The sequence below is a fragment of the Cyclopterus lumpus genome, chromosome 11 (assembly GCF_009769545.1).
Source record: "Cyclopterus lumpus isolate fCycLum1 chromosome 11, fCycLum1.pri, whole genome shotgun sequence".
Taxonomy (NCBI): domain Eukaryota; kingdom Metazoa; phylum Chordata; class Actinopteri; order Perciformes; family Cyclopteridae; genus Cyclopterus; species Cyclopterus lumpus.
The window spans coordinates 611,209-636,229 of record NC_046976.1 but is presented as its reverse complement, the minus strand read 5'-3'; the positions used below and the strand labels follow the sequence as shown (position 1 = coordinate 636,229).

At 40.2% G+C, this 25,021-nt stretch overlaps 2 protein-coding genes across 3 annotated transcripts; one reads left to right on the top strand and one right to left on the bottom strand.

Annotated features, from left to right (window-relative positions):
• The first annotated feature begins 237 nt into the window (after nucleotides 1–237).
• mrps18b (mitochondrial ribosomal protein S18B) lies at nucleotides 238–4,164 on the top strand. Its single transcript, XM_034544623.1, has 8 exons — nucleotides 238–341; nucleotides 466–557; nucleotides 1,487–1,655; nucleotides 1,729–1,826; nucleotides 1,922–1,990; nucleotides 3,380–3,446; nucleotides 3,518–3,577; nucleotides 3,814–4,164. Exons 2-8 carry the CDS (start codon nucleotides 477–479, stop codon nucleotides 4,008–4,010), a joined length of 741 nt encoding a protein of 246 aa, XP_034400514.1. The 5' UTR covers nucleotides 238–341; nucleotides 466–476; the 3' UTR covers nucleotides 4,011–4,164.
• Nucleotides 4,156–24,656, bottom strand: abcf1 (ATP-binding cassette, sub-family F (GCN20), member 1). Of its 2 annotated transcripts, none has more exons than XM_034544621.1 (24): nucleotides 24,423–24,656; nucleotides 23,574–23,623; nucleotides 23,385–23,459; nucleotides 21,058–21,181; nucleotides 20,939–20,973; nucleotides 20,773–20,862; nucleotides 18,861–18,941; nucleotides 18,681–18,776; nucleotides 16,015–16,137; nucleotides 15,579–15,679; nucleotides 14,818–14,903; nucleotides 14,599–14,738; nucleotides 13,892–14,040; nucleotides 13,725–13,808; nucleotides 12,556–12,680; nucleotides 11,680–11,792; nucleotides 10,869–11,043; nucleotides 9,332–9,406; nucleotides 8,219–8,289; nucleotides 8,106–8,138; nucleotides 5,459–5,627; nucleotides 5,314–5,378; nucleotides 5,168–5,240; nucleotides 4,156–4,480 (listed from the first exon to the last, which is right to left on the bottom strand). In XM_034544621.1, the coding sequence occupies exons 1-24, from the start codon at nucleotides 24,484–24,486 to the stop codon at nucleotides 4,314–4,316; spliced, it is 2,364 nt and encodes a 787-aa protein (XP_034400512.1). In that variant the 5' UTR covers nucleotides 24,487–24,656; the 3' UTR covers nucleotides 4,156–4,313. The 2 variants fall into 2 exon arrangements, with proteins under 2 accessions (XP_034400512.1, XP_034400513.1); XM_034544622.1 differs by having other exon boundaries at nucleotides 23,574–23,620.
• Between the last annotated feature and the right edge of the window lie 365 nt (nucleotides 24,657–25,021).

The following is a 25,021-nucleotide window of genomic DNA, read 5'->3' as shown; positions in this document are numbered from 1 at the left end:
CGTTTTTTCTGTTTTCGCTGAAACAAAATGGTGATCAGCCAACCTTCACTGGTCCAGTCAAGGACATAATGGCGTGTCACACATTTTGCAAGCTGTTATTTAAAATTACTCCCTAGATTTACGTTGACAATGCCCTGTATTTGCCTAATAAAGTGCACATTCAAGCATACCAACCAATGTCGTTGAGTTGGCTGGATTGTAGTCATTATTTAATATAATAAATTAGTTAACAGTATTGCTTCAAAATGGCGCCTACTTTGTTTGTCGGGGTTGTGTCGCCACCATGGTTGTGACTAGAACATTTTAACAATCATCTAAATCCAACAAACGCAGATAAAACTGTAAGAATATGGCTTCACATGTAGTATAAAGTAATTATTTACGATACAATTTTGATTAAAAAATTAACGTTGTATATTGCTAAATAATCGCTTGATCTTTCACCTTTCACTTATAACCCCATAGTGACAGACAAAATGGCTGCCTCCTTTCAAGGGATCGCGAAGCTTCTGGGTCGTCTCTCGCCTTCCTTTTCACATCCATTGCGACAGTACCGGGTATTTATTTTCACTTTTCTGTTTGCCGATAATTCTATGAGTTTATATGTGATCAGTTTGTATTGCTGTTTTTAAATATTGAGGTGATATGACCGTTTCCTCCACTGTACACAACGTGTACACTACCGGAGAACCCCACGCAGACACAATACTGTGGAACACAGGATGGCTGTGATACTGTATTGTATGATGGCATTAAATGACAAGTATGGCCTACTATTCCAGTAGGGAGCAATATGCATGTTAACTTGTTTCGCTACGTTGTCCGAAAGGCAAGTCACAACTACATTGCCATTTTATTCAAGTTTAATGTGCACGCTTTCCTACTTTAACATTGCAGCAGTGGCTCAAAATCATCCCTCCACATGAATAGTTTAATCTTATCTCAATTCGATTGACTGAAATACATAATTGACAATTAACAATAATAAACAATTGAGTTGTTTAGCCCAAAATCACAGAAAGATTAAGAGCATAAGAAAAGCTCAGCCCCCAAAAAACTAAACGGAGAAAAAAAGGGGCACTAACATTAAACCTGATTCAGCCCTAACTATAAGCACTATCAAACAGGAAAGTCTTAAGTCTATTTTTTAATGAGGTGACTGTGTCTGCCTCCCGGACTGAAAGTGGAAGCTGGTTCCATAAAAGAGGAGCTTGATAACTGAAGGCTCTTGCTCCCATCCTACTTTTTAGGACTCTAGGAACCACGAGTAGCCCCGCATTTAGTGAGCGCAGCTCTCTAGTGGGGCAATATGGTACTACAAGCTCCTTAAGATATGATGGTGCATCACCAATCAAGGCTTTGTAGGTGAGGAGAAGAATTTTAAATGTGATTCTTGATTTTGCAGGGATCCAGTGCATAGAAGCTAAAACATACATTTACTCATGTTGTGACGATGGTAATGGTGAGAGTTTTCTTTTGCATTCAGTCCTGTCTGCAGAGGCTGCGTGTAGGATGCTGCCCGGGTCTCTCTCCATTTGTACCTCCAAGTCACTCGTTCTGCAAAGCATTATCGCTCCAGGATGAGAATGCTACTCAGGCCACTGAGGCTCTCCTCCGCTACAAGGAAAGACCCTGGGATTATCTGGAGAGTGAAGGTACCTTAAAGAAACTCAAGTCTCAGCTCCCGTTCTTGTACTTGTTTTCATATATATTCCTTTCCTCTGACAGAGTACATTGAGAGGTATGGGACCAATCCAGTGTGGGAAGGCTACAGGAGGAACCACAAAGGTGGTATTCCTCCACAGAAGACACGCAAGACTTGCATTGTAACGTTTCTATTTGAATCCATCCTCTAATGGTTCTATGCATTACATCTGTCACATAAAGGGAAGTCACCTAAACACTAATTCTGTTTCTGTAGAGAGGAGACAAGATATGTGGAAACCCCTGTCCAGTTTGTCGGGATCCAAACATTATAATCCATTATCAGGTGGGTCACACTGGTGCTCTCACCACGCATCTAACACATTGTGCTGTTCTATTTTAATATTAATGTCAACATTTTACTGCTGAAGTCGTCTGAGTCTGGAGGCTTTTATTCTAACCAAGCACTGCATCTGCTCATTTAATTGATTTATTTTTAAATAAATACTTGTTTGATATTGTCCATAGCATTTGAATAATGAGCATCTGGCTGCATAAATGGACAGTTTATAACAGTGGCCAGGGGGAGCACTGTATGTTGTTAGACGGCACATAGACAGAGCCTCAGTACAATTGAAACAGGAGTTGTCCATTCTTGTAGCTTCATTGTTTTTCTGACCTGACCAGGCACATTTCCATTCAATAACAATAAAGTGAGAAAGAAAGTAAAACTTTGTACCATGTTCGTTCTAAAAAACAGGAAACTCTTTGTGAATTATGTGGCATCAAAGCTTTTGCAGCATAATCAGGACATAAATATCTTAAAATTCTACATCAGCCATATTACGTGTTTTCATAAACATAATTTAAATAAAAATCCTATAATAAAGCAAGCTTTAGACTTTAACAGTCGGAAAACTGTTCGAGTGGCAGAGCCACTACAGAAAAAGCCCCCCCTCTTTTCTCATTCGACCAATACTTTCTCCATTTGTTAGGTCAGCTAATTGTGAAAAATCCAAGGTGATGTCTTCAAACGGTTCAAAAACAAAATATTTTCAGTTTACATTCATAGAAGAGTAGAGACAAATTGGAACCTGTAATTTAATTTCTATTCGATCAAAATTATTGACAATTATATTTCTATTAACCAACTGATCAATTCATCATGTGTTGGCTCTGAAGCTGATATTGTCTGATCAGTCAGGGCTCTGTCCTGTTTGCTTTGGTTCAGTATCACTTGAAACTACCTCTCAAGTCCTGTACTTGTACTCTATTTCCATCTGATGCTTACTCTCTCTCCCGGTACCTTTTATAGGGAATCTGATGTCATTTTGACACCACTACATTAGTTTGACAACTGATTTATATTTTCCTTTAAAATCCTCTGCTAAACTCCCAAAATACGATTAATTGTTCAAATGAAACTAGCGTTCACACCCGTTTTGCTTTGAGTCCTGTTAGCTAACACATTGTGTGCATTGAATTGGCAGGCTCATAAGAAGCAAAGGGCTAAAGCAGCTGATGTCTGCTGTATCTGAATCTTGACAGCACAATGTTGAAATGAACCAAACAACTGACTGATAACGGACTTCAATACCTTTGTAAACACACCATGGCAACATGCTTCTTACAGCAGCTCACAGGGCCTCTGTAGTATTGGCAGTAAAGAATTAGCTTGCTTTCTTGTTTATTGAATAATCATAAACAGCTAACCTAAATGTATCCCCTCTTGCAGAATGTGAAATTGTTGCAGCAGTTCATTAGTCCCCACACTGGAATGGTGTATGATCCCACTCGAACCGGTAGGTCCTAAACATAAGCACGTAGTGATGCATGGGGTGTCCAGTTGATCATGGAGTGTTGTTGTCTCCAGGTGTGTGTATGAAACGGCAGAAGAAGCTGCATGAGGCAATCGACACGGCAAAAGATCACGGTATGTAGGCAACACGACCTCTGAATGGACAGGTGGATGTTTTGGGGTGGGGCTGTACGAGGAACTGTCCGGGTTTACGTGTAAGCTCTATGTAGAATATTTTCACTGTTTTGCTGTAACAGTTCTGACAGGTATTGATTAGCAGCACCTGTGGACCGCGAATATTCACACAACCAGTAACGGAATTATTCAAACATCTGTTCAATGTATGATAAACACCCTGTTTCTTCCTCCAGGATTTCTTCCCTTTCAGATTCCATATGTGGAATTTTCAGGAGAGGACTACTCCAATTCCCATGATGCTGTGGGGTCCACATCACCTCCCCAGTCGTTGACCTCTGGTGAAACCTGGTATAAGTGGTACAGTGAGATAACGCCTGATGAGAAGGAAGTGGCTAAAGTGAAGAAGACATATAAGGCTTACTTAAAGTGATGAAGATACAGAACCAGTCTAGGTGATCATGTTGTTGCCGTAAATGTAATGACTAACGTACTTTGGTTTGCTGACTGATGTGAATTTCTGGCCACTTCGCATATCTTACTGGTATGTAAATACAAATTGCACAATAAAAACAATGAAAAATTGATTTATTTTATTGTTTGTCTTTAGGAGCTCATAACCAAATATGTAGTAGACCTCCCTCTATTTCTAGAAATAAACAGTAACTCCAGGAAGGGGCTTTGCTCGGAGACACATCCGACTGGTCCCAGCTGGCGTGTGCGCAGCATACGGTGATCAGGGGTTGACCTTGTTGACCATGGTTTCTCCCAGAGACTCCAGCACCTCCCGCTTATAATCGTCGAAGTCTCCATCGATCTGGTTTGCCGTACTGTCCTCCACGACCCACATCTGGCACTGAGTCTCTGTGATAAGCCGGGCGTCGTGACTCACGATGATCACAGCTGGACAACAAGAGACAGATGTTAGCGCTAGGAAGAACTGACAGCTTTCATTCATTACGTGAACGTAGCCGCCTCTCTTCAATCTCTGGACTTTTTACGCTTATTCCAGTCTGCGAGTTCTTTATTTCCACCAGGAACAGAAATGACCAAATAAACGACTCATGGAAGTGACATTTATGACACTTAAGTCAAAATGATGATGAATTTTTTATTTACCTAAATTGTGTCTTACTGTTGCAAAATAATGTCACAGTATTAACAGGGGTCGACTTCTGTAAGGTGTCAGCATTACAGTTGGTCCATACGAGCACGCTGACCCTTTAACCTCATTAAAGGGAACGCAATATATCTTTAACCTCACTAATGTCCGCAAGGCTCTGAATTCAAGTGCCTCAATCAAACTTAACTGAGCTGTAATTCTTGTCTCATTTGTGGTCTAACAAACATTACATTTAGTTTTTGACTGAAAGTAAGAAACTTGCAATCTGTAATGATGAATAAATTATGAATGATAGACAGTTGCTGTTTGGTGTCTGCCACCCTTGAGGACACTTTCCTTTTAGACACTAAATTAAAAGTCCAGAATCAGTGTTGCATGTCGAACCCTGCATGCATTTCCTACTTTACAGGAAGATATTAGTTCCTATACATTTCACTACAATGTGTCCTTGATGGTGGACACCTTACCTCCTTTATATTCATTGATGGCCTCTGATAAAGCATCGATTGACTCAATGTCCAAATTGTTGGTGGGCTCATCCTAGGAGAGAAGAAGCAGTTGGTCATTCAGGGAGAACATCAGCAGTGTGGATCAAAGGCTCAGTGAAACTCACCAGGATCAGCACATCAGGTTGACGACAGGACAGCTCAGCAAACACTACTCTGGCCTTCTGCCCACCTGTTTAGAGACAAACCCAGAAAAATATTTGAAAATGTCTCCTTTCTGTAAGCCGACAGCAAATAAAACCAGGTTCATACCGGACAGTTTGGAGATCTGAATGGTGTGGGCGTGGCTCTCCAGTCCAAAACGTCCCAGGCACTTCCTGCCGTCCTGATAGGGAAGGTTAAAGTTCCTCATCAGGTACTCTGTGGCGGTCTCCTCCATGTTCAGCTGGTCAGCATACTGCTGGTTAAAGAAGCCCACTTTCTGCAGGCAGAAAAAAGACCAGAGTTACAACTCTTGTGATCATTTACCAGACTCACCATCTAACCACATGTTCACACTGAAAGGTAACACCACATTCAGAACAGGGAACCATGTCCTACCATGAGCAGGCGGTTGCTAGAACTGTCACAATCATGATCATCACAAGCGTCTCTGGTCGATAAGTCTTAAATAAACTTCAGATTTCGTTTGTAAAGATCTGGAGGCTTTACCAGGGCTGGAGAGAGGAGAGCCAGGACCGTACTAACTCTGCTTCACTACATTTAGTATTAACTGTGTTCACTACATTTAGTATTAACTGTGTTCACTACATTTAGTATTAACTGTGTTCACTACATTTAGTATTAACTGTGTTCACTGCATTTAGTATTAACTGTGTTCACTACATTTAGTATTAACTGTGTTCACTGCATTTAGTATTAACTGTGTTTACTACATTTAGTACCAACTATGCTTCACTGCATTGAATACTAACTCTGCTTCACTACATTGAATACTAACTCTGCTTCACTACATTGAATACTAACTCTGCTTCACTACATTGAATACTAACTCTGCTTCACTACATTGAATACTAACTCTGCTTCACTACATTGAATACTAACTCTGCTTCACTACATTGAATACTAACTCTGCTTCACTACATTGAATACTAACTCTGCTTCACTACATTGAATACTAACTCTGCTTCACTACATTGAATACTAACTCTGCTTCACTACATTTAGTATTAACTGTGTTCACTACATTTAGTATTAACTGTGCTTCAACACATTTAGTACTAACTCTGCTTCACTACATTTAGTACCAACTATGCTTCACTACATTTAGTACTAACTCTGCTTCACTACATTGAATACTAACTCTGCTTCACTACATTGAATACTAACTCTGCTTCACTACATTTAGTATTAACTGTGTTCACTACATTTAGTATTAACTGTGCTTCAACACATTTAGTACTAACTCTGCTTCACTACATTTAGTACTAACTCTGCTTCACTACATTTAGTACCAACTATGCTTCACTACATTTAGTACTAACTCTGCTTCACTACATTTAGTACTAACTCTGCTTCACTACATTTAGTACCAACTGTGTTCACTACATTTAGTACTAACTATGTTCACTACATTTAGTACCAACTATGCTTCACTACATTTAGTACCAACTATGCTTCACTACATTTAGTACTAACTATGCTTCACTACATTTAGTACTAACTATGCTTCACTACATTTAGTACTAACTATGTTCACTACATTTAGTACCAACTATGCTTCACTGCATTGAATACTAACTCTGCTTCACTACATTGAATACTAACTCTGCTTCACTACATTGAATACTAACTCTGCTTCACTACATTGAATACTAACTCTGCTTCACTACATTGAATACTAACTCTGCTTCACTACATTGAATACTAACTCTGCTTCACTACATTGAATACTAACTCTGCTTCACTACATTGAATACTAACTCTGCTTCACTACATTGAATACTAACTCTGCTTCACTACATTGAATACTAACTCTGCTTCACTACATTGAATACTAACTCTGCTTCACTACATTTAGTATTAACTGTGTTCACTACATTTAGTATTAACTGTGCTTCAACACATTTAGTACTAACTCTGCTTCACTACATTTAGTACCAACTATGCTTCACTACATTTAGTACTAACTCTGCTTCACTACATTGAATACTAACTCTGCTTCACTACATTGAATACTAACTCTGCTTCACTACATTGAATACTAACTCTGCTTCACTACATTGAATACTAACTCTGCTTCACTACATTTAGTATTAACTGTGTTCACTACATTTAGTATTAACTGTGCTTCAACACATTTAGTACTAACTCTGCTTCACTACATTTAGTACTAACTATGCTTCACTACATTTAGTACTAACTCTGCTTCACTACATTTAGTACCAACTATGCTTCACTACATTTAGTACTAACTATGCTTCACTACATTTAGTACTAACTCTGCTTCACTACATTTAGTACTAACTCTGCTTCACTACATTTAGTACCAACTGTGTTCACTACATTTAGTACTAACTATGTTCACTACATTTAGTACCAACTATGCTTCACTACATTTAGTACTAACTATGCTTCACTACATTTAGTACTAACTATGCTTCACTACATTTAGTACTAACTATGCTTCACTACATTTAGTACTAACTATGCTTCACTACATTTAGTACTAACTATGCTTCACTACATTTAGTACTAACTATGTTCACTACATTTAGTACCAACTGTGCTTCACTGCATTGAATACTAACTGTGGTTCACTACATCGAGTACTAACTGTGGTTCACTGCATTGAGTACCAACTGTGGTCAAAAATGTGGTCTGTCGGTCTCTTTGAACGGTGTGAGCATGTGGAAATACGCGCTGTATTCAATAGATACTTTAACAGGCAGTTACTCACCAAGCGATGATTCTTCCTCATCTCACCCTTCGTCTACAAAAGAAACCATCCAATTACCTAACTGGTACATATATTTGAATCAAATTAAAATGTTTGAATATCTATATACTTACAGGATTTAGTTTCCCAGTGAGCAGCAGCAGAAGGGTACTCTTTCCAACACCATTGGGTCCGACTATACAAACTAAACAAAGAAGATTGGAAGATCAATTCATCTTTTTCTACGATGATCTCTACCCTAACAATATAGTAACACTTTGTGCGCATCCATGTTTGTTTATGTCTAAACCTTGTGCCTCAGTCTAAAAAGGATCCTCTGGTGTTGTTAAACAAAAAATATCATGTATTCATATTACTTTCCACTGTGTTAAATCTTTTAGCCAACTTCGGCCAACTAACAATTTCAATTCAATTCAGTTTATTTTGTATAGCCCAATATCACAAATTACAAATTTGCCTCAGAGGGCTTTACAATCTGCACACATACAAATGAATCAATTCAGTTTATGTAGCCCAATATCACAAATTAGACTTTACAATCTGTACACATACGGCACACCGGATCAGGAATAATCATTCATTTTTTTTAATTTCAACACTTTATATGCCAATGTCTGTTTACATAATGCATCTGTTTTATATGAAAATATTTATATTTATATATACAAATATTTTTCTTTACATATACTAAATTCTGGGGGGAACAACTTTGACGCCATAGCTCTAGAGTGACATCATAGAATGCATGATTTATGCTGCAATGGCTCACGGTTTTCTCTTTAGGTCACAGACACATGAATCAGAGCAAATCAAAACAATGCCATGAGAACCACTTGCTCTGGGATCAGATGCTCATGCAATCCCGTACTCTTTCATGGAGTACGGCCCTACAAAGATGCACACGCCACACGCTTTCAAAGTTCTACTGTAACTAACATATAGAAATGTTCACCTTTTCTATTCTATTGAGTCTGGAAGCCTGCACGTCCACATGCATGAGTGTAATTTTTTGGGGGGATTTAATAGGAAAAAATTGTTCCCTGTATTTTGTCTACACAGTTCATCATAGACTTTGAACTTCCACAATTCTGAAAAACACTCACAACTTCACCAAACGTTATGCCATATGCATTAACACAGACAAAATGATCATGCCTTGTGAGGCAAAATGTTAATACAGTGAACAATGCTCAACATGAAAAATGATGTAGAAGCAGTATACTTACTCCTGGAGTCCATGTCGATTCCAAAGTCCACGTTTTTGAAGAGAAGCTTCTGACCCCCGTAGCCAAAGTCAACACCTGTAAAGGAGAGACATCATTAGCTCTCATCATTAAGTGTCCTTTCCTATTTCTCTTGAAAATATATTTTCAATTCATGACCATGTCTGTGGCATTTGATAAACACCGTTATTCCATTAAGTGTGTGGTGGATAAAATGTTTCAAATTGTGTGCGTACACAACATTTATAGTAGCGTGTGTTAAAAAACTTGTTCTCAGTGTTATATTAGGCTTAAATTAAAACTGCACAGATGACCTGGAGTGCACACTAGGTTAGTTACAAGAACGCCAGACGTAACTGATATTTCTGACTGGTATTTCCATCGTCATAGCGATATGAACATGCGTGACAAATAAATATACAAAGCCAATAATTTGTCAATACACCTGACCTTTATATCTACCGGTTCATCCAAGTTTGTTCTTCTAAACTTCTCTGCTGGCTGAGACAAAGCCACCAGGAAGATGACCGAACTAAGGACTGATATACTGACTGTATCCTTCATTCTTCTCACACAGCCCCCACCTGCCCCACACAGCCCTCTCCTGCCCCACACAGCCCTCTCCTGCCCCACACAGCCCTCTCCTGCCCCACACAGCCCTCACACAGCCCTCTCCTGCCCCACACAGCCCTCTCCTGCCCCACACAGCCCTCTCCTGCCCCACACAGCCCTCTCCTGCCTCACACAGCCCTCTCCTGCCTCACACAGCCCTCTCCTGCCTCACACAGCCCCCACCTGCCTCACACAGCCCTCTCCTGCCTCACACAGCCCCCACCTGCCTCACACAGCCCCCACCTGCCTCACACAGCCCTCTCCTGCCTCACACAGCCCTCTCCTGCCTCACACAGCCCCCACCTGCCTCACACAGCCCCCACCTGCCTCACACAGCCCCCACCTGCCCCACACAGCCCCCACCTGCCCCACACAGCCCCCACCTGCCTCACACAGCCCTCTCCTGCCCCACACAGCCCCCACACAGCCCTCTCCTGCCTCACACAGCCCTCTCCTGCCCCACACAGCCCTCTCCTGCCCCACACAGCCCTCTCCTGCCCCACACAGCCCTCTCCTGCCCCACACAGCCCTCTCCTGCCCCACACAGCCCTCTCCTGCCCCACACAGCCCTCTCCTGCCTCACACAGCCCTCTCCTGCCTCACACAGCCCTCTCCTGCCTCACACAGCCCTCTCCTGCCTCACACAGCCCTCTCCTGCCTCACACAGCCCTCACACAGCCCTCACACAGCCCTCTCCTGCCTCACACAGCCCTCTCCTGCCTCACACAGCCCTCACACAGCCCTCACACAGCCCTCTCCTGCCTCACACAGCCCTCTCCTGCCTCACACAGCCCTCACACAGCCCTCACACAGCCCTCTCCTGCCTCACACAGCCCTCATCTGCCCCACACGCGCGTATTTTCCTCCTGTCTGTTAGCTCACTTGTCACCTGCTCTACTGAAAGTCTGTGGATGTTCATAGTTCTTACAGTGTAGCCCTAGTATGGGTGGTGAGAGAGGAGGTGGGTTGGGAAAGGTGAACTTGACGGTGTACTCTTTAGGCCTCTTCAGCAGCTCGGTGGCATCCTGGCTCTCCTCCTCCTGACTTCCCTTCTTCTTGCCTTTCTGCTGCTTTCTGGTCAGGGCCTCCTTAGTTTGCTTCTCCTGAGAGAAAACATTTAGACAAACTTCTGTTATTTGCACAAACCCACACATGAACACCGGTAAAACAATATAAAATATAACAAATACAATTGTAAACAAGTTATAAAGATAGAGCACTATATCATATGGTTGCACCTGAGAAATTAAGATAAAAATAATCAAGCAGAACCAACGAGTGAGTGAGTGAGTCACACACGCACACACGACCGGTATAAAGCACAAATCAGATGGCTAGAACAAGGTACTATGGTTGGGAGAGAGAGACCCCAGTGTGTTGTGTGTCTTTAAGTACTGGTAGCAGTCAGTATGAAGCTCACTCAATTGAAGACACTTGGAAACCCATCTTGAGGAAAAGCAGTCACATCTGTCCCCGTGAAAGTGAAGTACTCATTCAGTTTTTAAAAAAAAAACACTGTCAGTAAAACTAACTGAACAATAAACTATGAAGAGGAAAAGTGAAGTGATATGTTTTTATTTTAGAAAGAAAAAATATTTTATCGAGTTTATATATTATAATGCAATTAATTCAAAACAAAGAAGGTATGGCCCATTTGGGGTGGGTGAAGTAAACAGTTTGGGTCTACTGTAACAGAGTGAAGAAAGTCACATTCACTTTAGAAATCTGGCCATACTTACAGCCTGTTTGGTGGACTTGCCACCAGCCTTCAGATCCTTCAGTTTCTTCTCCTGCTTGTCATACTGTTTCTGCAGTTCTTTCTGCTTCTGCACATACATCTTTTTGAAGGTCACTTAAAACACAGAAAAGCAAAACAAAAAACAGTGAGTATTGTGTGTGTCTCACTGTCCAACCACAACACTAACCCAGTCCTGTCCTAGCCCAGCACAAAATGCAGCAATAATACAGATTTCAACACAGATGAAGAAAATACGGTTGCTCTACAGACGGAATTTCAGATCCGTTAGATGTTAATTAAGGTAGACATTACCTATGAAGTCAGATTAGTCATTAATGAAGGCACACAGAAGGATTCACATATGTATTTTCTCATTTATAAATAAATGACTGCACTTAAATAGGTATCAATGCACACACAAATATCTAGCATTATATATAAATCTAAGCAAAATCCACAAAAATAAGCTTCACAAATATATTTCTAATGCACAGAAATAATGTTCAACCAATCACATGAATGACTTACATCATGCACAAGGTGGAAAGGATGGAACTCTTTAGACAGCTAGCTTTGGAAAAGTTGTCTCAAGGAATCAAGGCCTTGGTTTGCAGTGCTGATGGTGGTTAACTATTTGGATCAGAGGAACAAATATTCCAGTGTATATCAGAAATATATTTGTGAATCTTATTTTTGCGGAATTTCTTTACATTTATAAATAATATCTATTTTTGTGTACATTGAAAACATATGTTTTATGGTGAGAGTAAATTATATAGAACAAAACAAATCTGACCCAATAATGAAGATTTAATTAGGAAAATAATCTATGTTAAGAGTCCCTAAAATGTAAGCTCTTGCTCTAAATTGCACTTACAGTAGTTCCCTCTGTAATAGTAGAGCTTCTCGTTATCCAAGTGGATGATATCTGTACACACTTCGTCAAGGAAACTCTGGTCGTGGGAAACGATAAGGAGAGTCTTCTTCCAGCCTTGAAGGTAGCTGTAGAAAAGAGTATACAAGCACACAACTTGAAGATAATAAATATTCAAGTTAAAAGTAACCTAATCTAAGAGTAAGAGTTCATTCTTGATCAGGTCCGTCTGACATTATTTACTGAAAGCTAATTAACGCTGAGTTTTTATTTCCATTATCATGCCACGGTCGCCTCCTGTTATGAGCTGCAGAGTTGGAATACAAGTAAAAAGAGCTCTCTATACGATGAGGAATGCTGTTGGGACAGAGTGTCTGCAGACAGAACCATGTTCAAAAGAATAAAATACATATTCAAAGGAGCAGCATACAACCTTCAGATTATTAACATCTCATAAATAACTATCATCTATGTAAACATCTGGAGGAGTAACGTCTCCCTGATCAGAGAATGAAGTCTCTCCATCCCTGTGTGTGACGTTAGCAGAGCGCCTCTTTGTTCTATTAGTGCACGTGAGCGTGCCTTTTAGTGCACGTTAGTATGAGTTAGTGCATGTGAGCGTACCTTGTAGTGCATGCGAGTGCCTTGTAGTGCACGTCAGTAATGTGAGCTTGCTTTTTAGTGCATGTGAGCATGCCTTTTAGTGCACGTGAGCGTGCCCCACTGGTTAGCTGCCTTGTAGATCACGTTATTACATGTAAGTGCACGTGAGAGTGCCTTTTAGTGCACATTAGTGTATGTGAGAGGGACCCACTGGGTAGCTGGCTTGTAGTTCACGTTAGTCCTTGTGAGCGTACATGTTAGTGCTTTGCCTACAGTATGAATGTGTGTGAATGTTAGTTACTGCTGATGTGCAGGTGGAACCTTAGCTCCTCCCATCAGCGTATGAATGGGTGAATGATGTCATGTAGTGAAAGCGCTTTGAGTGGTCGGAAGACGATTAAATAACTATAAGTACATGTCCATTCACCATGTACAAAGTCCATTTACCAATCAGATGCAACTCTGCTGAGCCGAGTAATTCCTTCCCATTCAATAGTAATTCAAATCTACTACTAAAATACTCAGTGATATCACCCTGGGAAACATTAGATTAAAAAGTTGCTATGTACTTGTTGAGCCAGATGACGGCGTTCAGATCCAGGTGGTTGGTGGGTTCGTCCAGCATCAGCAGAGTGGGCTCCATGAACAGAGCTCTGTGGAAACAGATGGTTAGAGTGAATGAAAAATAACTTCTAACAGGTCAACAGCTCCATCCATGCAGTATTTAATGGTGTACCTGGCAAGGGATACCCTCATTCTCCACCCTCCAGAGAACCGCTTTGTGGGTCTGTTCTGCATCTCAGGGGTAAATGACAGACCAGCCAGGATCCTCCTGGCTTTGGGTTCAGCTGCTGCAGCTCCAATAGCCCGGAGTTCTTCATAGACCTGAGGGAGGAGAAACACAGAGCCAGATCACATGTTTAGGAGAGTTATAAACAAGCAAACAGTTTATCCAGATTGTTGAAAGTCCTGTTTATCTACAACAAATCATAATACTGTTTGCTTTGTCCAGTTGGGTCACTTTGTTCCCAGATAGCAGCAATTCATGTTTTCTTTACTTATAGGAATGAAGAATAACCCTGATCCAGAAATCCAAAAGGGTTTTCTTGTGCTCCACTGGAATTATTCTTAAAAGCTGAAAACGTATTTGTTGGCCACCTGAGGGCAGCAGAGCAAACTGTAAATATAACACCTTTGATCACCTTGTAAAATTGATAGTGAACAGTTGCCAGCAACAACATCATTAATTTGTATTAATGTAAGGCACATATACTCTCCAGATAGAACACTCTGCCTCTTATGCTGCTAAATGCTCCAGTGTGTTCAAGAGCTGGACCCACAGGTCCTAATGCTTAGCATGGGTTAAATGCCTGTGAAATAAACAGATCAAATAAATAAATACATTTTCTCAAGGAAAATACAGCCTGGTAAACTGGCACTTACCTTCTCCAGCCTCTCAGCCACACTGTCCTCTCCCTTCTCCAGACGAGACTGGAGCTGCCTCTCCTCCTCCAGGAGCTTCAGGCGGCGGGTGTCCGCCTTCAGGACTGCCTGCACTGCCGGTGTGTCGTCAGCTACCACCTCTAACACAAAAACAGGGACGTGAGAGTCAGTGTGCCACGCCAACACGGGAGGAGAAGGGATTTCTGACAGGTCACTTACCCTGTTCACACAGCAGCACATCAATGTTGGGTGGAATGCTGAGAGCTCTGTTGGCTATGTGTTTCAGTAGTGTGGTCTTTCCTTTGCTGAAACATGAGACCAGTGAACACTGGATCAGTGTCCAACATGAAATACATTGGCTACTATTACAAGCTATAGGATTATGGCTTGTAATAGCCGGCTACTGGTCACCTCTCCAGGAAACCAGCAGTGAGCTCTTCATTAGGGGAGCAACGGATCACCCAACTTGCGGTGCAAATTGAATAAATTGAATTGGCAGGTTTGCATTGTTTACACCTGGTGTATAAAATGTCCTGTATTTGTATAAACTCTGATAAGCTGGTCATTGGTCACATCCCTCTTCCTCTACATGCAGATCTCATACTCAGACCTGAAGCTACATCTTTTGCAATTCATTTTTATCAGCAGAAACACTGGTTCAACTTAGCTTATTCTTCTTCAGCTGGTTGCCCTTGTTTTGCCTGTATGTCTGCATGTGTCTTCCTGAACACTGTTCTTGGAACTGTGTGTACATTGGGAGCCCAAGAAACCAGTGCAGGGCTACAACTTTCAGATATTTTACTACTGAAGTATTCCACCTATTATATCTAATATTTTGTATTGTTCAAATAGCATACAATTATATTGTTTCTTGGGCAATCATTTCAGCCCCATTACATATTTAACCAAACACCTGATCTTCTGAGTAACATCATCATCGATAGGTGTGTTTGTGTTCTCAGCCAGTAAAAGATAGTTACCCATTTGGTCCAACCAAACCATATCGTCTTCCTGCCACAATGAGTAGGTCAGCATTGATGAAAAGCTCCTTGCCATGAGCAGAGATGCTGAACTTCTCCAGCTAAAGGGCACACACAATCTTTACTAACACACAGTTCTGTAGTACATTCAGCATTTTCCAAATTAGTTATTGTTAAAAGCATCTAAAGAGCTTTAACAAAATATTCTTATAAATAGAAAACATTACAGCCAATTCTATTTGTACCGGCCACCAGGTCCATATTCAGAATTTATATCTGAATTTTCAGAGTTTCTATCAAGTTTAGTCCTTAAAACTGAGTTATTATTATTATATAGTGCTGCATTTATCTCATTGTTGGACTCGATTGGCTTCTGTCATAATTAGGTTCATTCTTTCATCAAGAGATCTGAATTTCACCTCAGTAAATATATCACCTTGATATCAGAGGCGTTTTCTAGCATGGCCTGTCTGGAGGACGTCTCAGCCTGAGAAATGGAGAAATCTCCTTCCAAAGCATTCTGAGCACGGATACTGGCCACCTGACGCTCGTACTCCATCTGTAACCAAACAGAAGACCAACATACAGAAATGAGAATCCAAGAACAGTAAATCAGCCTACATCTCACATCATCAGGGTTCTTTCTGCAGACGAAACAGAATACATTAGTCTCGTCTTCTACTCAAAGAGCTCTTCAGTACATGTCAGCCATTCGCTCACACATTTATCCACTGATGACAGATCAGCCCAACAGGAGATGACCTAATGCTCACTCACACACTGATGGCATAGCCTTTAGGAGCATTTTACCATAGGACACCGTTGGACCTGCCAAAGTAGGACGCCTCAAATATGTCCCTATTATTCGTTTCCATTTCATATTGTACATTTTAAATAACATTAAAAACAAGTTGACATTTACATGACCTATCATTTTTGTAGGGCTGATTAATCTTTTACAGTTACCATACTAATCCAGATATAACCCTGCTAAATATGCTGTTATGTTTGCATATCAGGTAACATTTACTAACATTGCCAAGAGACAAGGGTAACATTTACTAGCATTACCAAGAGATAAGAGACAAGGGTAACATTTACTAGCATTACCAAGAGATAAGAGACAAGGGTAACATTTACTAGCATTACCAAGAGACAAGGGTAACATTTACTAGCATTACCAAGAGATAAGAGACAAGGGTAACATTTACTAACATTACCAAGAGACAAGGGTAACATTTACTAACATTACCAAGAGACAAGGGTAACATTTACCAACATTACCAAGAGACAAAACGTAATATTTACTAACATTGCCAAGAGACAAGGGTAACATTTACTAACATTACCAAGAGATAAGAGACAAGGGTAACATTTACTAACATTACCAAGAGACAAGGGTAACATTTACCAACATTACCAAGAGACAAAACGTAATATTTACCAACATTACCGAGAGACAAAACGTAATATTTACTAACATTACCAAGAGACAAGGGTAACATTTACTATCATTACCAATGTAACATTTACTAACATTGTAATAACAGTCATTGTGAATCAATTTTAAAAGCTTTGGTGCAAATTAAAGTGACAACAGGTGGACATGAGAGACAACAGGTGGACATGAGAAACAACAGGTGGACATGAGAGGCAACAGCAAGAATACCCACAAAAAGAGAATGTTTTTCTCTCTTTTTATCCTTCTTTGCCGATTTTTCTCTAGGTTTTTGCATTTTGCTAGTGCCCTTGTCACTAATGGCTAGCATGAGGCGTTACCAACATTCGATTAAGGTTGCACAGGGAGTCAAGCTCCTCCGGGATGGCACATCTATATGAGCTGTTGCAAGAAGGTTTGCTGTATCTCCCAGCACAATCTCAAAAGCCTGGAGGAGATACGAGGAGATGGGCCATTACGCAAGGAGAGCTGGACCGGGCCGAAGAGGGACAACAGCCCAGGAGCAGGACCGGAGGAGGACTACCAGAGCTCTACTTGTGCATGTTTCTGACCAAACTGTCAGAAACAGACTACTTGAGGGTGGAATGAGGGCCCGACTTTCTCAAGTGGGACCTTTTCTCACAGCCCAGCACCAAGCAGCTCCATTGACAATTGCCAGAGAACATCAGAATTGGAAGGTCCTCCATTGGCACCTTGTTCTCTTCACAGATGAGAGCAGGTTCACAATTAGCACGTGACAAACTGGACTCTGGAGACGCAGTGACAAACGTTATGCAGGCATATCCTTGGAGGGTCACACAAACCTCCACGTTCTAGCAAACGGTACCCCTGACTGCTGTTTGCTACCGAGATGAAATCATCAGACCCACTTTCAGATCTTACGCTTATGTGGCCAGTGTGTAGTGTTTAGCTAGTTCCTGGATGATGAAGGCGTTGATGCCATTGACTGGCCTTCCCATTGCCCAGACCTCAATTCATTTGAGAACCTCTGGAACTACATATTTTGTAGCATCCAACACCGCCAAGTGGCACCAGAGACCTTCTAGGAACTCACTGATGCCCTGATGAAGGTCTGAGAGGAGATCCCCGGACAATATCTACCATTTCATCAGGAGAATGCCAAGAAGTCGAGCGTGCATCCATGCACGTGGGGGACATACACACTACTAAGCCACATTATGAGATGTTTTATTTAGATTTTTTGTGGGAATTTCAATCTAGCTCGCAATGGGTTACTGATTTTGGTTTCCATTGACCGCATTGAGGGAAAAAATGGAAAAATGAAAATATATTTATATCAATAGATTTTCAACATGAATATTACATTCATCGAGATCCAATGTGTGATTGAAGCAGTCCCTAAAATTCTATAAAAACAAAGTGCACTAAGATTTTATTGTATCCTGTCATTTTGTGAGTAGCTTAAAGGGAATATAACAACAGCATGTGGTTATACAACCCTGTGTCGTAGAATGATGATTAAAGAAACTGTATAAAATTAATGCTTTCTAATAGGAGGGTAAATTTGACCGTTAGTGGTTTTAAGAATCCTGGCTGAGCAGTGGTTCAAGACTTCAACATGTCAAATAAATAAGAGGAGGTGTATATAATGAAAGCATCATAACAGCAGAAATAATGATTACCTGTTTCTTTTTCTTCTTCTTTTCCTTTTTACTAAGGTTAGCTAACGGGTCGTCTTCCTGCTGCTTGGCCTGCTCAGCAATGACATCCTCAGCACTCTGAGAGGGACATACAGAAAAGAGAAGGGCTGCCACACTGATCCACAGCAGGTAAGAGAGAGACAGCTTTGTGGAAAAACTTACCATCATCATGTCACCTCCGTCACTGTCATCCTCATCCTCATCATCCTCCTTACTGTGTGATTGTTCAGCAGGTTTCCCTCTCTGCATGGGCAGGTTAAATCACATAGTTAAATCACATCATAGTTACCTGGAAGAGGCTGAAAATTAGATCACAATGAAAACAAAGAAGCCTTTTGCTGATCCTTCGGCTTAAATTTCTGGTAATTAAGAAATATATATAACATTATTCTTTTATTTATATATATATATATATATATATATATATATATATATATATACACACACACACATATATATATATATATAAATATACATACATATATATATATACACATATATATACACATATATATACACATACCTGCTGCCACCGCGACCCGACCCCGGATAAGCGGGTGATAATGGATGGATATATATGTGTGTGTGTGTGTGTATATATATACCCGCTTATCCGGGGTCGGGTCGCGGAGGCAGCAGGTATATATATATATATATATATATATATATATATATATACATACATATATATATATATATATATATATATATATATACATACATATATATATATATATATACACACACACACATAAGCGGGTGATAATGGATGGATATATATACACACACACACACACACACACACACACACACACACACACACACACACACACACACACACACACACACACACACACACACACACACACACACACACACACACACACACACACACACACACACACACACACACACACGTGGTGTGAACGCAGCATTAAAAACACAACGAAAGACAAGACGCTCGGTTGATTTGTATGAAACGGAGCGGACTACAAAGATGGCGGCGAGGTCAGTGTAACTGCTTTATTTTTTCAGAGGCTTTACAGACTGAAAGTCTCCTGCACAGTAAATTACAGCTGTGTTTTTTATTTTTGTGCTAGCCCTTTAAACAGATTAATATTCTGTATGTTAACTTGCTTTTGCTCCCAGAGTGCTTGTTATATTGTTCTGATAACATTACTTTAAAATAAAAGCGTGCAATACACTACTTTTTAATTCATTCTTGAATTTTGCGCATAATGCGATTAATCACAGAAAAATCATGCGATTAATCGATTACATTTTTTCATCTTTTGCCCAGCCCTAATAAATAAATAAATAAATATTGTTATCAAACAAAATGAAGGCAGCTTTGGAGGGTACACGTACCTCTGACATTTCTCTTGCTGGACCACACTGAAATGTCACTACTCTTTTTGGCTTTGACTTGTTTATCAGCTCTGTGGGTAACAAAGTGCAGCTTGCACCGTTACAGACAGTTACTACAAACCAAATGCTTAACTTTGTAGTTTGAACATGTTCTCCATTATTACATGGTAAACACATACGTAAAAAAAGGAAATACATAGAACTATGTTATGCATTTCAATAGATCTCTTTATTTTATTGATGTTCACGTTGGCATTCTAGAGCTTCATTGGAGCTGTGAGAAAACTAGGTTTAATGGCCCTCCTAGCGATTGCGGTTATGTATTACAATGAGTTTACAAGTTGGAGGGTCAAGACAAATAAAAATGTGCCCGACGCTGTCAATCAGCATTGAGATGCTCCGCCCGTTGGGCTGCTGCTGCTCTAGTAGCGCTGGAAGCGGAAGTTATCGAGACGGAGCGGTGAAAGTCACCGAGCTGCGTGAGCCCACGGGGACTTTTATCGTAACTGGAACCATCAATTCGGCTTATTTTTCTTCGACGGAGCTCTGACGGGGAAACTCACTTGGAGAAAGTCGTCATTTCTTAACAGAGCCAAAACAAAAAAGGTTAAAGCGTTGACTCCAGCTCCAGTTAGCAACATTAAAAAGAGCACACACTTAAACTGCATTTGTTTGTGGTCATTTTAAGCCAAAGAAAGCACTGTACCTTTTTTGCTGGTGTATCTTCTTCGTCTAAATGAGTGTCCTCATCCTCATCACTCTGGCCCTGGCTGAGAGCAGCAAAGATGTTTCCGCCCTGAAGGACACCAGAGAACATGTTAAGACATTGGCAACATGTTAGGACATTGTGTTAATGCAGACTTAAGACAAACCTTATTCTTCTTGTTCCCTTTGCTGCGGGCAATGACTGAGGGAAGGAAAGACACTATGAATGTACAAGTGTGAGGATAAGAAGCATTTCATTGCCAGGCTCATTCTTGAAACATCATACCTGGCTCATCTTCCTCGTCACTTGCTTGCACTGAAAGCTTTTTCAGCTTAAGCATGACATCCTCATCCTCATCCTCATCATCTGCATTTCCACTTTTTCCTTTCCGTCGGTCTTTTTTCTTTTTCTGGGATGAATGGAGGAGTTTTAAATTGAAATGTCAAAGGACAGAGATAGAATTTACAGTAAAACTATTCTTTTATGGAGCACCAAAATGCTCAACATTAAATAAAGGAACTATGATAATCATATGAATAAATGGAGGCATCATTTGAGAGTTTTAGTAATATTTAGTTCTCGTTTTTTGTTTATAGTAACCTCAAACCTTCTCAGCTGACTACTGAACCCACTAAGCCAAATCTGAAAAGGGACTTAAAATGGACACAAATTGACTTAATTTTCTCCAACAGAAGTAACAAAGTTTGGGAATTTGTGATCATTGATCAAATATTTCAGAAAAGTAGCTGTAAAAGCCGTTCTCTGCCGCGCACCTTTACAACCCGGATATCAAACTGTTCGTTGGACTCTAACCTTTCGATTGACATCAAATGTAAGCCAATAGGAGCAAGATATCCTCTTCTAAACCCACATTAGCCAACCAGAGTCAGCGAAGAAGAAGAGTGCTGACCAACTTCTTTTGGCTACTCTGCGCACACAGAGTCGGATTTGTCAAATGACTCTGGATTCGAACAGCCAATGAAAAGACGAAAACAATGATGTCCCGCCTTAGGGTGCCAGATAAGTGAATAAACCCGCAATTTCACTGCGTAATGGCAACCTGTCGATTTTGGTTCATTTTGCACACAATTTGGTTTCAATTCGGGGAAAAAACACTATAAAGTGTTTATGCTTCAGTTCCTTTGTGTCAGCAATAGTGAATATGTATATGATACCTCTGTTTCACCTTTCATTAGGGCCTAAAATGGAGTCTCCAAATGGCCTTTATTGGAAAACGCCTAAACATACCCTTATTAAAACATGTGTAAAATCTTATTTTTCTGTAAAATTATAATCTACTTTTTACTTGGACTAGGTAAGGCTTTATGCTATGCTCCCATTGTGTTTTCCAGACCATAAGTCCCAGCTATAATCATCTGCAGGCATCTATTTCACAAAAATATTCAGGCGAAAATAGAAAATCTTCTACTTATGTGTTATTGCCAACTTATATTACTCAATGCACTCAAAGTGATTCTGACTGTTGGGGGGAAAACTTCAGTGTGACATTTCAAAAGAGACCAGAACCTGCATTTACTCCAAATGGTTCTCCTACAGCTTTCAATTTACTTTGGGTACATCTGGATAGGCGTTTTTTGTGAATTTTACAGGAACGCTAAGAGGTTAAACGAAACAATTATCAAGAGATTTATGACATTTAAATTTTTTAACTAAGCTTTTGAACTGCAACATTCACTTTACATCGAATATCACGGCTGTTGACATTTTTCATAAAGACCTTTCTTTTAATTGTGAACAAACACGCGCCATTCAAAAAGCTTAGTATAAAAAGGAAGATCATATGGCTTTCTCCTCTCTTAAACCCATAGATTCTGAATATCACTCTGCCCTCATGCGGATAATTACTGTGGATACTATTGTATCCTGTTTAACAAAGTTGGGTGGTCTCTGGCACAGTATAGTCGTCTCTTTCCGTATAAAGCCATTGTTTGTGATCAGTCACCTAAAATCCCCTCATTATTGGTCTGGAACTCTAGACCTTATAAAACTCGGAAATACACGTGAAGCATTCAGAGTCATCACTGCACTTTAGAAATCGACTTTTGTCCTACAGTATGCTTGAAACCGCAGTATCCATTGGTCAGTTTAGATAGTTAATAACCAAACATTTCACCCCAGTCTGCAGTTACTATTCATTTTTTAGTTGATGACATCTATTATGTGCTGTATATTACCAACATCATTGTAAAGGAGAGCTTATTCTCAATTATCTATCAAAATGTAATAAAGATTGAACGAAATAATGTAATATGAGGTGATTTCATCATTCGTATTTTAATGTTTTATAGGAGCTCATTTTTATTTCAAATGTTTATTTTTCACATGTCTTTATTTCATCATGGCATTTTTGTACTTTATTTCTTTGTTGACTTGATTTTACACAATTTATTCATATAATTATTTGATAATCACCTTTTGATGTATTCTATATTGAACACTTTGGATTTCCATATCTAGCACATAACTGGACCTCTCACATTCTGCGAGCCTAAAAAGTCACGTTAGCCAGCAAACTGTAAACATAGTTGTTTTTAATGGTGTACCATCAGTCACCTCGTTAATTAAAGACCTACTTTCAGACTGAATATTACCTGTTTTCCTTGTGTGCCTTTCACAGCCACCTCTTCTACTTCAGGTGTGCCATCTGTGGCGAGTTCCTCAAAGAACTGTAGAAAAACATTCACACAACAAATCCAATGAGATGTGTTGTGCCATAGAGATAAAACTGCAGCTATGAAACCTTTAAATGCCGTACTCTGAAACAACTAATTAATACTCACACTCTTTTTGCCCTTTTTATCTTTCTTCCCCTTTTTCACAGTCTTTTCTGCTGCAAGAAAACAGATTTTTAATTTCACAATAGCACTACCAGACATTATACACGTCAGGTCTGAATCCAGCAAAATGTACTTGAAATAAACGATGACGAGTGCTGACTCGGCTATAATTTGAGGTAATTGACATCCGTAGAACAACATATGGCCCTTTGTGATCATAGTCCATCAATAGAGGCCATAGAGTAATTGGACACGTTTAAATAAACTTCATCAAAACATTTTTTGACATTTACATTCATGTCAAATTAAGGAAACAAGAGAATCTCTTGGCACTGAAGCTGTTTTTAAAGCTTGTGGTGGAACAGCATCTTAATAACACACTTCATCTTTTATGAAAAGCTCATGGCTGTAACGGTACATCCTAAACACATTTTAACCTCAGAGATAGTTTAATTTCTCTTTCACTGTTTACTGTAATATAGAAAGTCACAACTGTAAAGTAATAACTGGAGTCCAAACTGGTTCTGATGTTACTGTCAAGACTAAACTGCCTATCTTATATAGCTATACTTCACAGATTTCACATGTCAATGCCCACAGTAGTATTGCATCACTTGATGATGTCATGAACGGAAAGACACATCATAGTTAGCTAAAAGCTACACTTGTACTTAGCATTTATTAAAATGTGTTGCTAAAATGTATGATAGGATATTTCTTCATGCTGACATAATATCATTTGCTGACTATGAGTCCGGTGCCCGTGTCGTTCCGTTAAAGCGAACACAATTCACACATGTAGCGGTTGTTCTGGTCGGACTGCGGCTAGCACAGCACGTGAACTCATCTCACCAGCTGCCGGGGCCGCGGCCTCCTCGTCCACCCACACCGCTTCTTCTTTCATTTTCTTGGGCATGGTGTTACTCTAACTTCGGAAATAGCGCCGCTTAAACGATGTTCTTCTTCTATCCGGTAGAATGAGTCGCCTCACGCGTCATGCGGCCCAACTGCGGGAGGCACATGCCGGGTCATCAACAAAGTTTGATTGTGCTTCGTCTGGCATTTTGCTCGGTCGACAAACAGGTCGAAGGACGATACCGCCCCCTGTAGGATGGAGGACTGTGGGGGACTGGAGGTTTACGGCAGTGTTGCAATACTGCCACCTTCTGGAGACCTTCATTTACGTGTGATTATTTCACCTGCTTATTTCCCGATGTCTTCTCCCACTCCACTCCACTGGTATCACTCCATGTTCAATTCTCTACCACATGTTCACTTATATTTTAAGTCTATAACCTTCCCCTCTGACTACCATTAGTGTATTTGCTCAGCAACCCCTCTCTCCGTAACATATCATTATGCTGTTTCAACACCACTCTGTTTAGAGCTTAATCATGTTCACTTCTATGCCACTCAATGGGATTCATCTTTCTTCACATACTTTATTAAAT